This window comes from Uloborus diversus, chromosome 6 (genome assembly GCF_026930045.1).
Source record: "Uloborus diversus isolate 005 chromosome 6, Udiv.v.3.1, whole genome shotgun sequence".
NCBI classification, from domain to species: Eukaryota; Metazoa; Arthropoda; class Arachnida; order Araneae; family Uloboridae; genus Uloborus; species Uloborus diversus.
In genome coordinates, this window is record NC_072736.1 from 137157160 (window position 1) to 137172886 (window position 15727).

The 15727-nt window shown below is 32.4% G+C and overlaps 1 protein-coding gene across 1 annotated transcript in view; it reads right to left on the reverse strand.

Annotated features, from left to right (window-relative positions):
• The window catches only part of LOC129223803 (protein groucho-like), a 331565-nt gene that overhangs the window by 275000 nt on the left and 40838 nt on the right, over positions 1-15727 (reverse strand). Inside the window, exons 4-5 of the mRNA XM_054858158.1 lie at positions 12788-12851; positions 10978-11022 (exon numbers count right to left, since the gene is read on the reverse strand). Of these exons, the coding sequence (XP_054714133.1) occupies positions 10978-11022; positions 12788-12851 (109 nt within the window). The remainder of the gene's footprint in view (positions 1-10977; positions 11023-12787; positions 12852-15727) is intronic.

A 15727-nucleotide genomic window follows, 5' to 3' on the forward strand; every position in this document is an offset into this window, starting at 1 on the left:
TGAATTGCTACTAAAACAAAAAAAATACCACTTTGATTAAAGGTTATTATAGGGTAACTGCAATGCCTGTTACTTTTGAAAAGTGAAGTGCTTCAAGATTACTTCTCAAAAATTAAGAGCAAGAAATGTTTATAGTCGCCAGTGGCAAATAGAAGCAAATTTATCAGTTGTCTTTTTTTTTTTTTTTTGCAAACTAAAAAGTAACTGCACAACAAATTAGCTTTTAAATTGTTACTAAAACATAAAAACTATCACTTTGATTAAAGGTTAGTGTAAGGTAACTCCCTGAAACTTTCGGAAAGTGAAGTGCTTAAGATTGCTTTACAAAGATCAAGAGAAGGAAGTTTTTCTAGTCGGCAGTCGCAAAAATAAGCAAATTTACTAGTTGCCACTTTTTTTTCAAATCAAAAAGTAACGAAACAAATTAGCTGTTAAATTGTTACTAAAACATTAAAAATATAATTTTGATTAAAGGTTAACATAGGGTAACTGCCTGACACTTTCGAAAGGTGAAGTGCTTTAAGATTGCTTTTCAAAGATAAAGAGCGGGATTTTTTTCTAGTCGCCAGTAGCGAGTAGAAGCAAATTTATTAGTCGCCACTCTTTTTTTTTTTGGTTAACCAAAAAGTAACTACACAACAAATTAGCTTTTGAATTGCTACTAAAACAAAAAAAAGTTACCGCTTTGATTAAAGGTTATTATAGGGTAACTGCAATGCCTGACACTTTCGGAAAGTGAAGTGCTTTAAGATTGCTTCTCCAAAATTAAGAGCAAGAAATATTTCTAGTCGCCAGTGGCAAGTAGAAGCAAATTTATTAGTTGCCACTGTTTTTTTTTTTTTTTGCAAACCAAAAAATAACGATACAATTAGCTATTAAATTGCTACTAAAACATTAAAAATAAAGTGCATAAATTATTTTTAAAACCTTTTCCAAATTTAATAGTTCTTTTTAAGCTGAATTTTGGGTAGTAATTGAACTTCCGAAATATTTTTTGGTGAATTTTCAAAAAATTGTTAAAACATGCAACTGGCTGACATATGAGCAACTGCATATTCAAACGACTATTTGTTGATTTTCTATGAATTTTTAAAATGTGTCAAGGACTTTTCGAACACCCTGTATATTGTACATTAAAAAAGATCAAACACCGATAAACTAAACATTCGGATTTGTACTTTACAGGTGTAGCTCATGCAACTTCAAATACCAACCCAAACAAATAAATATCAAAACCCTAAATGTTCCATGTTAATAGACATAGAAGAACGCAGGGGAAGTTATGAGTAACGAAACACACTCACGCAGACAAACACAGAATATTTCAGAACAAGAATCTGACCTTCCAACGTTTAGTATCTAGTAGAAGTAACTGATTGAATATTCAGTCTTATTAGCGAAAAGTTCAGTGTCTTCACAACACAGTTCCGTGATAACCGATGATTCATTTCACTACCTGCGCTTATTGCGGAAAGTTTTGTTTTATAGTGCTTTGTTGTAAAAGCGTCACGAACTCACGCTTGAACGTGAATTTGTGAAACTGCTTCCCCTGATGCACAAAGGCAGCACAAGACACTGGACACGAAGGTAACATTTCGCAAAGTTTCATTGCAATTCTGGCTAAGAAATCTAAAAATAAAAAAAGTTCCTTTTGAAGAAATAAAATTGAGAGCAGCATGTATGGTGTACCGCAAAAACTTAAAAGCGGTTCGGAATATCATTGATAAAAAAATATGGTTGTAACTAAAAGGAAGCTTGAATAACTAATAACTCAGAGACTATTTCAAAATATATGTTTTAAAATTATAGTGAAAGTTGTATACTTCATTGACGTACTTCCCTGAGGGAAATTGTTAATTTACTAGTAAATGTACTTGTACATTCTAACTGTATATATCTATGTATCTATGTCAGCTTAGAGGTCGTTTCTGCTTGGGGAGATGACATTATCACAAATGTCACGTGAACTTTATGATGAACATGTGGACATGTGACAATGATAACCAATAAAGTTAAAAAGTCGTCAAACTTAGCAGCATTTAGCGATTTTCGACAAATTTAGCACCAAAAAATGTATCCGAAAATAATATCAAATAGGCGATGACTCTTCAATTTCTCGCCAAGGCGGAGAATTTAGTCGCCATAGCCGGCTAGTGCATATAAGGGTTGATTCAATGACTTCAAATATGAAACAAGTTTTAACGATATTACTTCACCCTAAAATCTAATGTAAAAACAGAAAAAATGCAAAACATATCAAAAGCGATTCATCAATTTTAATTGACAAGTGACATTAAATGTTCAAAGCTTAAATACAACAAAACTGTACCTCTCAAAATCTTCTCTCTCCCGTACAGACCAAGTAAAAGATTTCGATTCTACCACCAAGTTTACCCCTAATAAACAAAGGGTGGGAGCCTGAAATGCAGTATGCATTCTAAATATGAAACTTGCTGGGCTGAAAGAGCAACATATTGGTCTTCGTTTGCTAGTTGCTCATTCAAACGCAAGAAGAATTGACCTGGAAGAGCTGAAGAGAGAATTACGAAAGCTGCATGGAACGTCGCGCCATTTGCATTCGACAATCTCCAGCGACGAAGAGTCGGAAACAATTCCTGGATTTGGGGCTCGGGTTGAAGATGCTCGTGAGGCGAAAGACGAAACATGTAGCACCAATAAGCTTTAAATTAACATGTAGGAACAGATAACGAATCGAAAAAAAAATATGTCTGAGAGTTCTGCAGGAATATTTTTTTCCAGGCGTTGCTCCCTGGTTTAGAATGAAGTGGAGTGAAAAGAAACAAGCTTCCCTCAAAATGAAGGGGGCAAAAAACATGGATGGGGAAAAAAAAAACAACATGCCGAACGGGAACAGCGATGAAAAATAACTGTCAATAATTCATTCTAATGCAGTCGGTTCCTTTTGATCGTGAATCTCCCCCTTGCTCAAAACCTCAGTCGTATCTTCGGGAGTCTTCAGAGCTTTTGGAACACTCTTCCACCCTTCTTTCGCTATTCTCCTGGGAATGGAGGAGGATGGGGATAGAACGGGGAGAAAAGGTTTCGAAGGACGTAGCACGTGTCAAATGAGATGCTTAGAAAGAGCAGATGGCTTCTCCGGAAACAGAATGGAAACTTCTTTTTTACCCTATAGGCACAGAATCGCGCACGGTGATTCTTTTGCTGAAGAACGCCCAGACTATAAGAAGGTAGAGGTCCTCCTCAAAGCAAGAACCAAACGCCATTTCGGATCACAAAATTATAAGTAAAGGGTTATTTCAGATTAATAATGAAACAGAATGCTATTTCAATTTTGAACTTTCAACTTTCAAGAATGTTGAAGAATAGATGAAAAAATATAATTGCTTAACTTTTCACGAGAAGTAGCCAAGTAAAAGAATTTTTAATCTCCAAATTTGGACGATTCCTCCGGTACATAATTGGTATGGCAGAGACAACCCTGGTCGTACTCTTTCTTTTGGTAAAGATAAGACTCTACAAACTACCATCTCCAGATTCGTCACTGTCCAACATAAATCAGGGCCGCCAAGAGTCAGGGCGGGCTCACTTACAGTTTAATTATCGGTCCCCTCATTCCTATAAAACTAACAAAACTTACATCACTCCCATTTTGAGTCAAACCCCTCCAAAAGCTGAGTCCCTAGTTTTTGTCAAGGTGCCATGACCACTCGTCGGCCTTGCCTGAAATGTAAAGGCTGAAATTGAAAATGGCTACCTAAAACACAAGCCTTACTCTTAGTCGCCAAAAATTGCGACCATGTGATTCTTTATTTGTTGAAATTCCTATCGTATATCGTGCACGTTTCCGACCCTGAGACACTCAGCGCATCAGTCGACTCCATTTTGGCAACGTAATTAGGAACAAACTCCTTTAAGGTCATTTATAGTTTGAGATGAATATATTTTGTTTAAAAAAAATGGCTACCAAAAGTCAAAAGCAGCTACCATTTTTTTGTGACTCTGGTAGCCAGTGGCTGCTATTCAGAATTCTTAGTCTAGAGGTTCACTGAAATGCCTTATATACGAACCTGGTCGCAGGGAGTATTTCACTTGCAAATAAATACAACACAGAGCAGTCCTCACCCAGTCACAGTCTATAGTTGGGGAAAACTTAACCTTGCAGCGTCATAATGCTGTGATTAGGACCTGCGTAACCTTCAAAATGCTGCCAGGTTAGGTTTGCCTCAACTATAGCTTGTGTGGTTTTGGATAAGGGCGACTGTTTTCAATAGCCTGTAGTTGTTTAACATTTTCTGAGAAGTTTTGAGCTCATGGACCTAGTCCAGATGAGATTATAAACAACTGCAACAGGAACTGTTGAAAGTATGAAAACTTAAGTTATATATTCCAAGTTCCGTTTTCACGCGGCAAAGACTTTAATGTTTGATAAGGAATTTTTTTTCTCATCTGTTTTGCCGTAGCTTTTTAATTAAAAGTTTTCCCCGTGGGTAAGAGTAAACTGTTTCCCTTTAATAACAATGAGTGGAAAATTTAATCATCTGTGCAGTTTGTGGGTGCCGTTGTTTAATTAAATATGTAATTCGAAAATTCCTTACCTGAAACTCACAATTTACATTTCCCCTTGTAAATGGCACTTAACTTTAATCAGTATATTCTGTGAAGTTTTTACTATTATTTTCTTTCATTTTAACTGCGTTTACAAAATTTAAGGCCAAAACTATAAAAGTAAGAATTTTATATTCCCCGTGTTTTGCCTTTAATTATAACACCATTTACCATGCTTCCACCTTCTAAATAACACATTCCATTGTCCGCTAGAACTCCCTACTGGACGAAGAGTTTCTTCTATAACTCTGAGTTTGCTGGCAGTGTGTTACAAACTTACAAAATTTAAAACAAGATATTCAAGCAGCTTTGTATGCTATTATAATCTAATATAAAAGCGTACTTTTGCTGTGCAAATATAGTTTTTGTGTTAGATTTGCCGTAATCTTAGACCAAGTTCTTGAATCTATGTTTAACACTTGTCATAAAGTCACATGGGCAAGGTAATTTTAACTTTAATTTACCATGCATAAAACTAAATGTTACATTTATAAATAAGCATAGGACATAAGAATAAATAAAACAATTTAACCTCCCAAGATAATTTGATAATTTTAAAGAGTTATGTAGCGACGATACAACATCTGCACCAGTTCCTTTTTTATGAGCACGAACTAGAGTTGAGTTCGTACCAAAGCACATGGGGGGGGGGGGGCAAAAAATTTGTTTAATTAGGTACTATAACCCTAGTCATCATAGTATGTTGTTGCTTCAAACTAAAAATTTTTAAGATCGTGCAGTTTCCTATTATGGGCTGTTCATATTGAATTTCGTGAAGCACGGAAGAATCGTGCAATTTTATGTTGCATTATTAGCTATTTCGTAAAATTATTTTGGGATGTACCCTTCTTGGGTGATAAATTCTAAATGTATGAATTTTTGATTAATCAAATCTGTTGAAAAAAAGAGTGTGGTATTTATGGATAACCCCTGATTTTGATAAAACAACGAATCTTTTTAAATGAACAAGAAATTAGCATTTTCAAATATATAAAAAATTTCCATTCTCGATTCATAACATTATGTTATTTCTATATTTTATTATATATTCAAGAATATTTCAATGTAGAACGAGATATTTTTTACAGCTTCGAATTAGGTTTTTGAACAGTAGCTATGAGCAGTGTTGCCAAAGTATTTTGTGAAATAAAAAAGTTAAAAACTGATATTATATTTTGCAGTAAGTTACCGCCCTAAAAGCCAGGTCTAAGGCAGTCCTCGGATGGATGACTGAACTGCCGGGGTATTATAATTTGCTTATGTTTATGGTTTATGTACTGATATTATAATTTGCCAGTAGGATGCAGCACCGGGACTTGTACAGTTTCATTAAAAGGTCCTCAAAAATATGAAATAGTGCAAAGTTAACCCACGTAGTTCAAAGAACACAGTGTACTTTGAACTGCATATTTAAGGACAACTACATTTATATGTTTCTATCCATCTACTTATACATCTATCTATTTACGTTTATTTTTTTCTGTCAATCTTTTTATATGACCTATCTATTCACATTTATCGATTTAAATACATAAATTTCTATCTATCTGTATACCCATCTGTCGATTTATATTTATGTATTTCTATCTATCACTATACATTTTCGTTTGTCTGTGTAACTACAAAGTAACTATTTGGTACAGTTTATTAATATCTATTTATATCTTTATCTCTATCTATTTGAACATTGATATCAATTTATATCTTAGTATCTATATCTATACCTATTTATATCTGTCGATTTTTACCCATCTTTATATTCATCTACATAAATATCGTATCTATCCACCTATGTATTTATCTTACTAATTAATATATATATATATATATATATATATATATATATATATATATATATTTTTATATCTGTCTGTGTGTCTATTTACCCATCTCTATCAATTTATATCTATTTATCTGTATAACTATTTATATCTATTTAAATTATTCTATCTATTTATATCTATCTATCTTTTCATATTCATCTATGCATTTATCTATTTATATTCATCTATACATATATATATATCTATACACCTATCTGTATCAAACTATATCTATATATTTGTCTCTCTAGCTTTATTCATGTGTGTATATCTAAATGAGTATAAAAATTAATGAAAGCCTACTACTTAACGAGCTGATGTGTGCATCACATGACTTCCTTTTACTCCAATTTAATGTCATTTCCCCATTACTGGCAAATTTAATGTGATTCAGTAGTTTACTCTCTAAATATAACCAACAAATTGAAACAAATTTAAAAAAAAAAAACCGCCAAATTTGTCGCCAAGTTGGCGATAAAACTTGGCGACTAAAAAACTGGCGATATATCGGCAAATGTCCGTCAAATTATAACACCACTTGAGTTTGCATCGAAATTAACATTTAATTCCCCCCAAAAAGGTGCAAAATACCCCTTTAGAAACACCCGAATGCAACCATAAAAGGAGGAGCACAACTAGACCCCACTAGGAGTCTACGTACCGAATTTCAACTTTCTGGGACATACCGTTCTTGAGTTATGCGACATACATACACACATACGCACATACATACGTACATACAGATGTCACGAGAAAACTCGTTGTAATTAACTCGGGAAACTTCAAAATGAATATTCGGGCGTCTATACGTTCTTAGGTACATATGTACGTGTGGTCGGGTCGAAAAGAAACTCAACATTCATTTGGGGGTGATCAAAATGGAAATTAAGACCGATTTTTGAGTGAAAATTTTTTCGCGAATACAATGCTTCCTTTTTTGTAAAAAGAAGTAAAAATAGGTCGTTTCGCCACCGAAAAAGCTTAACCCTACAGAAATTAAAACAATCTTTGCCAGATTGGTCGAGTCACAAGTGTTCAAAGATGGAGGCGATGAATAGTTCTTTCTTTCGGCGCCATTCATTTTGATTCGTAGATTTCTCGGGACGACGCCTCGCGGCACTACCGACATTACTCTCAGCCAGCTACTACTGCACAAACACCACCAACGGACGCCTGCCTTAAAATAACGAAGACTTCGATGCCTCGGCTTAAACAGATTGAGATTCTCAATGCAAATAACGCAGCCGCTGCGATTCGAATCCCCCCTTCCAGTCAAACCCCTCGATGCCCCTTCCACTCCCCCGTGCTCTCACAGAATTAAAATAAAGACGAGAGAAGGCAAAAAGGAACTTAAAAAAAGAAGGATAAGACTTCTCAAATATTCGTTTTTATTATTGGAAACACACGGTTTCCGAATCCATGCGTTAATTCAGTTAAAAGGGTTGGCACTTTCGAAAAAGGAGGGGGGGGGGAGAGAGAGAACCTAATCCGAACATTCGAATCGTTTTCCCCCGACCCTATCAAAGAGCCACCTCGCAAGAAAAGCCGCTATTAAAAATCGGTAAATGTAATGTTGACACGCTACTCAGAGAATCAGTTTACTAAAATGAGTTTTGCAATTAGAACGCAATGAGTGTGTTCTAAAAGGGGAAGGCGGAGGTGCGAAGAGTGTTCGCGTAATCGGACTTATATTTGACGCCAGAATTAAACAAATAATGAAAGTTGTTACAGTTGCTTATAAAGTGGGGGTTTTTTACAAGATTTTACGTCGCATTTGAAAAGCGATATTTTTAATATTGAACTGAGCGTGGTATTGGATAATCAATATCGAAAACGCAATGAAATTCTCTTCAAATTCATTATTTCTAATGAACTTTAAAAGCAGTTTCACTCAACATAAGATGAAAATTCAATACTTATTTTAACTTTTAATGCGAACTAAATTTTAGCGCATAATTTGATTCTTGATGAGAGCAATCCGTTTTAGTTCTAATAGCGCAAGGATCTTCCTTAAAGAATCAATTTAAAATGCTTCTCCAAAAGAAAAACTTAGCTTGGAGTAATTTATTTCACTATTAATAGTGAAAAATACAATAATATTATCAATTCAAACTAAGTCCATTTAAATGATACATTTAGAAATGATTACAAAATAATAAGGGTTATTTATTGCAGCATTTTGTTCATTTAGAGCTTGAAAGCAAACAATGTAGATTGTAATGATGATTTGAAATGATAATAAAAAGCATTATATAAAAAATAAGGTAAAAGCCAGTAGTTCGGAAAGGAGCATTTTGCAATGATAAGAACAAACTTATATGATAAAATTAAATGCATGAAAAATAAACTGCAAGGTCAAAAATAGCCCTAGGAACTTGTCTACCACAGGTCTGATGATTCAATCAATAAATCAAAATGGGATTTGAGCCGATCGATTATGTGAAACGGTTAAAAGCTATTTTGTATTATTATTGGGAGAACTTGACCTCCTTCGATTTGAATGATGGAAAATAACAGTTATACTATTAAAGTAATCCTCTAAAAAATCAAATAATAAAGTAATAGCAACGTAAAACGTCAAAACGCAATAAAATGAATCAAATTCATTTTAATAATGTCAACTCTGAACTAATAATATTTGATAAAGCAAATAAAAAAACTATTTATTATTCAAACATACTATAGTTCTAAAATGAACTGTCTTTTCAAGAAACATTCTAATGATTAATAAACTAAAATAAAAACATAAAAAGCGAGGAAATGAAAATTACAGGTGCTGAAAACACTTTGATTATTTCTATTTTGATTTTTTTTTGTATCGATGGTTATAGAATGAATTTCAGCACTACCTTAAGCAAGGATTTAGTAAAAAAATATCATAAACCAGTAAGGAATTAACTTTTTTTCTCAATAGTAACTATATTAAACTGCTATTTGATAAATTTAAAAGTGAAAAAATATTTATTGTGAGTTAATTTATTAGTTAAGTTAGCTTAGTTAATTAGTTGAGTTTATTAGTTAACTTATTTTTATCATAACGATGCAACACTAATGGTTACATGTTAAATGATCAAAAATGTTTTGTGCAATGAATAAGAGAAAAAATAAACATAAATAAAACACAAATTGTCAAAGAAATATTGCGAATTTCTTATGGTATTTTACAGCTAATTTGATTTCTTTACATTGATTTCTCATTTTATTCAATAATAGCTACAGCACTTAAATATTTCACCAAAAAACAAAAGACGTAACAATGAACTAAAAACACGCCTCTACTGATTAAGGAAGTAAAATGGCAACGTTTGAATGATCAAAAATCAAAATATTATCTTACAACCCCCCCCCCCTCTAAGGAAATAACTTAATATATAACAGATTGACCGACGGAAAATACAGTTTAAAGTTATGTTTTCAAACTCGCCTCAATCAAGCACTCGAACTGTCGATCGAAGCCTTCTGAAACCAATCAGAAGGCTTCAAGCGGATGAACTTAGCTGGTGAATATGGCCGTAAAACTAAAGGAAACACAATATTGAGAAAATAAAAATAAGAGAACGCTCATTTTGATTCGGAATAATGTCGGAATATATGTTGAATGAAAATGTTAGATTAACAATAAATTTATTGAATAAGTAATGAAATTAAAATAAAATACAAAATTTGCATCAGTATATTTCTGTCGGTCTAAAATTTTAATGTAAATAATCAAGCTGTTGAAATTATACGTTTTGATTAAAGTCAAAAATTAAGATGAATAATTTTTCAGAAAAGTGGTAGTAAAGCAAACAATTTAATAAATGAGGGAATAAAAATAAGTTAAAGAGGCTAATGCAGTAAAAACTGAATTGATTTTTAACATTCTGAAAAAAAAATTACATTTAAATATTAATATTTACGCAACAGAAATCACAAAACATTAACATGAACCTGTCAGTAACAGAATTCCTTACATACATAGCTCTTATTACACAGCAACTTAAAGTACACATTTACAATAAAAATTCCACTGCAAGCTATAAAATTTGAACACATTTTTCCAATAAGTGAAACACTTTATCCGTAGTATTATCCCGAAGCATGTAACGTGTTCATTAGCACCATTTGTAAAAACTTCCTAAAGATAACAATACGCACATAACTTCTCCAGGTTTTCCATGCAAAAGCATATTATTTAAACAGCCCAGAAACATGAACATAAAACCTAGCAAACCGTATATTTACTACCCTGCTTTCCAAGCAGAAAAAAAAATAGTTCCCGTATCGTTTTTGGAAAATCTTTTGAAAATTACAATTGGTAGTTAGAAGTTTTGAAAAAAATACTGTAATATCAAATTTTACACTTTTCATAGGATCACATTATGTTGTAATTTCTTCAAGTAAGTTACTGCATCTGTTTCTCCCGAGTAATTCCTGATTTTCCTTTTTTCTCTGCTTTAAAGATTTTACGTACTTTTGCTTATTTACTTTCTATTTTTTGTATCCAATCGCTTACCTTGACTTATCCAAATTTGCAATGTATTTTTATAGCAACAAATTAAAAGTAATGACTGAGTATAAGTCTTACCTGCTTATGCATTTCGACGTTTAAGCCATATGACATTTCATAGTACTGAAAAGAGAAAATAATAAGTTTAAAAAAAAGTGAAATTCACATCAACAAACACGATTACAGATATGAATGTATAATGACTATATAAAAGTCACATTCACTTTGCGGAAGCTACTAACATTCTAAAACACAGTCAACATATTTTCGGTTTATTAGAAAAGTTTTTTGTTGTATTAAGATTTTTGTTGTACAGGTAGAAAACAAATATTAGTTTTACATAGCAAATAAAATGTGCTGCATTTTTTACATTAGGCTTTCTTTTTTTTTCTTGATAATTTTGCATACATCTGAAATCAAGCACATAAATGTTTTCACCAACAAAGCTCAAAACTATATTGCAACAAGATTGGGAAATGCTCATAACTGCAAATTATTAGGTATGGAATTACTGTTTTTCATTTTCTGGGAATTTTATTATTCCCAAAATGGTTTTCTCTAAAAGTTGACCAGACAACCAGATTTTTTTCGATTAAAGTTGACGGAGCTTGACAAAAAATAGGTAGAAATAGAGAGATCTTAATTAAAGAAACTAATTTTTTAGATTAGTTACTAAAAGTAATGATAATACAACAGATAATAAAACATTTTTATGTAATGTTATTATGCATGTGCGAAATTTTATTTTAAGCTCTGACTAGTGGAGTGGCTTTAATCTCCCCCCCCCCCCAGGTCGGGTTATTTCCTGGTAGTAAAATTAAACAGACATTCATTGCATTTAAAACCATACTTTATCCGTAAACTGAATTTTGTATTCTGTTAACGAAGAGACTTATTTAGCAAACATTTCGTGCTTACGTAAACCAGGTTATAGAAATTTACCTCAGCTTTTCAAGTAAGATGAGCAGTAGTCGATTGGCAAAATAATTAGATTTTGAATACAAAATAAACAGGATTTTATTAAACGAGTTATAATCACGACAGGGTTAAAAAGATGAACTGCATTTTTCTAGATCTCTTGCTGCAACTCTGTTGTAGATTCATATTATTTGGCATAAAAACTATGGTAAATCCGTATTTTCCCCTATGTTCTTCAGGCAACTCAATATAAAATGCCTAATTTTCGAACAAATAAAAATAATCAATGAGTGTTTATGCTATTCGTATCAGTTTTAAATCATAATTTTAATTAAAATGTTTTCACAATCAAGTGGACAAGTAGATCAGGTTTTTAATTTGTACGGGAACAAACACAGAGGCACAACCCATGTTTGCAAGTTTCTTCTCTAAGCAACCTCTTTCATTAAGTTTCAATTATTTTCAAGAATCATTTCAACAAAAATTTACAATAAATAATAGACATTTAAAAGTTGGGCAAACCTCTGTAATACTGCATGACATAACCGAAATGAGGCAGTGAGAAGCAGAGAGTGGAGTGGACATTTTCAAGTTTTGAGTAAAACGCGTTTAAAGATAACGTCATCGGTAGGCTTTCATTGATTTTTTTTTTTCTAAATCATGCTGTACAGCAGCACCTACCAACTAGGGCTACTAGTAATATCTCTTGCCCCAAGACAAAGGAGAGGTTCCCTTAATATTTGTACTGGTTATCTCTACATTTTTAATTTTGCCACTTACATCCCTTTACTTCGCACTGCCTCAAATGTAAAGTTTAGGAAAATTACACTACTTTGATTCAGGGCCGTTAATAAAACAACGTTCTCATTTTTTTAGCGATTGTCGAGGAATAGTATTTTTCTGACTGAACCAAGGACTACAACTAACTCATCAGCGCTGAAGGTCTTTCGTTCTAGAAAACTGCACTTACCATGACGTAATGCCTTTGCATTTCGGTCTTTTCACTGGCAAGTTTCTCACATTCCAGTTTCAGACTAGAAAAGAAAATAAAATTTGAAAAAGGAATTTTTAACATTATAAACATAATCATAAACATAATAGAGCAACGTTAACAACAGGATTTTGATAAGGGCGCACTAGCAAAGTTCTTCATATTTCCGACATACAATGCATCAAATATTAGGACTCGAAGTTTGGTTTGGTTTACCTGGAAGATAAGTTCGGTGACTGCACTGGAAGTATGGTATGTATTTTTCTATTGAAAAAAGGTTGTTTGATGAAATACAGCCCAAACACGCATTGTTTGATTAAGACCACGAATCGTCCACCACACTCGATATTATTTAAATTTCAAATTATGATACTTGAAAAAAAAAAATTAAAAAAATAATCTGGCTAACAAAATAGCACAAATTAGGCAAAAAAAGGGAACTGGAAATTTTTCTCTCAAATGTAAGTTTTTCTTAAAGAAAATTCTACATATATTTCTAAGAAAAATTCACCATGCTTTAGCTTCGTAAGAAAGCTTGATCTTATTTTTATCAAATCAAGACCTAAAGATAAATAACGTCATTTTAATTTACTTAAAAAGTAAACATACAAGTTACTGGACTCTTATAGTAAGGAGAGGTCAGTATACAAGGTTCAGAAGGACAATATTGACTAGCTTATTCATCTAAGTATTTAATTACTAAATATATTCAAAATAATAATTTACGGCTGTTAATAATTCACAGTATCAGGAAGATAGCAAAATCTTACATGCCCTGACGTGATTACAAAATCGCACGCTAAATAAAGCTATCAGAAAATTTCGACCACTCAGCACATTGATGACAATGTCGTGGATTTAACAGTTAATACAAGTAATACAATCATTTGATGACTGAAAACAATATACGTAAATGTATTTTCATTTACTCTCTTTTTACAAGTCGTATTCCTAACTTAGAACATAATTTTTACTGCATATACAGAGGGTAAATATATCAGTTTTAAGTTTTTTAAATGTCCTCCAAAAGTTTACAAAGTAAACCAAAGTAAGTAAGTAAGATATGCTCAAACGTGTAATGTTTAATGAAGGTAAACGCCAAAAGTAAATCAAATTCTCATTTTTTTTTAAGGCGGTTGTAAAGTTCAAGTTCAAAGTTATCTTCTTTTAAAAGCTGAACTTGGCACAATCATCTTCTTTCTATAAATTAACTCAGCTGCCGTTTTGTAAGGGAAGGTAATTTTTTTTCATCGTCTTTATTTAAAACTTAAAAAATAATGTTATTGAAACCGTTTGAAAACTAGATATTTTCATACATACTTTTCACGACTAAACATTGCTATAAATCTGCTTCATTTACCGAAAATACTAATAAATTTCATTTATAAACTAAATTGTATCAGGGCCGGATACAGACCAACGTTTTAGGGGGGGGGAGGTTATGCTGAAAAATATGGAGTCTCGGGTACGAAAAATTTCTGGCACTGTTTGAATGTCAATAAAAAGTACTTAATTGGATAGGAATATAGCGTCTGGTAAGGCAATTTTTTTTTTACAATCAATATCAGAAGCAATGAAAGGAAACATTCTTACAAATATTTACTTAAACAAATAATTAATAAATCAAAAAGATTACGAGCAGCACTTGCACTTTATTCATAAAGTATTTAAAAACAATGTGTAATAATATATTTGCATGATATTCTACATCCATCCATCTCGTATGCAATTAATAAATTTTGATCACATGCAGTATTGATGGATGGGTAATGTTGTCGATGGATTAGGGGGGAAGGTCATGACTCCTATGACCCTCCCTCTGTATCCAGCCCTGAGTTGTATTGGTCGTAATGACATCGTTTATAGTGTCTATTGTGTTATAACATGAAAAAATTTCAGATTCAAAAATATTTTTAATTGGCATGCTTTCGTCTCTTAGTTGCTTTGTGGGACCACTGGAATATTTTTTGCTGACATTGCACTGTTAATTAAAATACTTTTATACAAGAAGGTGCAATTAAACTTAAAAATTGGTTAAAGAAATCTTTTTGTAAAAAAAAAAAAAAAAAGACTGCATGTAAGCGGTGCTTATTTTGCTTTTAAAATCCGAAACAACAGATGCTATCCAATTGACTCTTGCAAAGGTAGCAATACAGTCGTCGTATTTGGGTTATAAATGTTTAATAACACGAAACAATTCCCGTAGCTTAATTAACGCAATTAAGCTACACTTAGGGGTTAGCTGTGAAATACATACATTCTCGCAGTGCCTGAAAGAAAGAAATAAGTACAGATTTATGTTGCCAAAACTATCAAAAAACGAAAGATGTTCGAATCGTTGTTGGATAACAATTGTTGGATTAATAGCAATCGGGTTCGAATCAGGTAGTGAATGAATCCTGTTTCGAAAGTGAAAATTGCGTTATAAGTTAGCGAAATCGCAAATGCCCTACACTAGTTGATGCTAAAAAAAAATATTTAAAAAAAATAAATAAATTAAAAAAAAAAAAAAAAAAAAAAAAAACGATGAAGCACTTTCATTTTCTCTTGTCGCGAATCTTGTTTTGATATTAAACTACAAGAACTAGCTTATGAACAACAATCAAGTACTTCCGTACATGAAAGTCACTGATTGAACTTCTGAAAGGAAAATGGTAGAATTTTAGATCAACAATGGTGGTTTCTTAAAATTCTGATCCAATTAAAATAATTTCCTTTTCAATTTACAGATGCATATAGGGTCTGTACACTTTCGTCAATATTGGCAATTGACTGTTTTTGGCTTTAGTCTCCACAAAAAATAAATCAATATTTAGCAAGAGAGTTGCACACGCTAATTACGTATTGTTGCAGCCTGCTAACGAGGACAGATAAAAAAGAATTTGGGGGCGGCTCGCTTAAAACCTATTCGAGAAATCG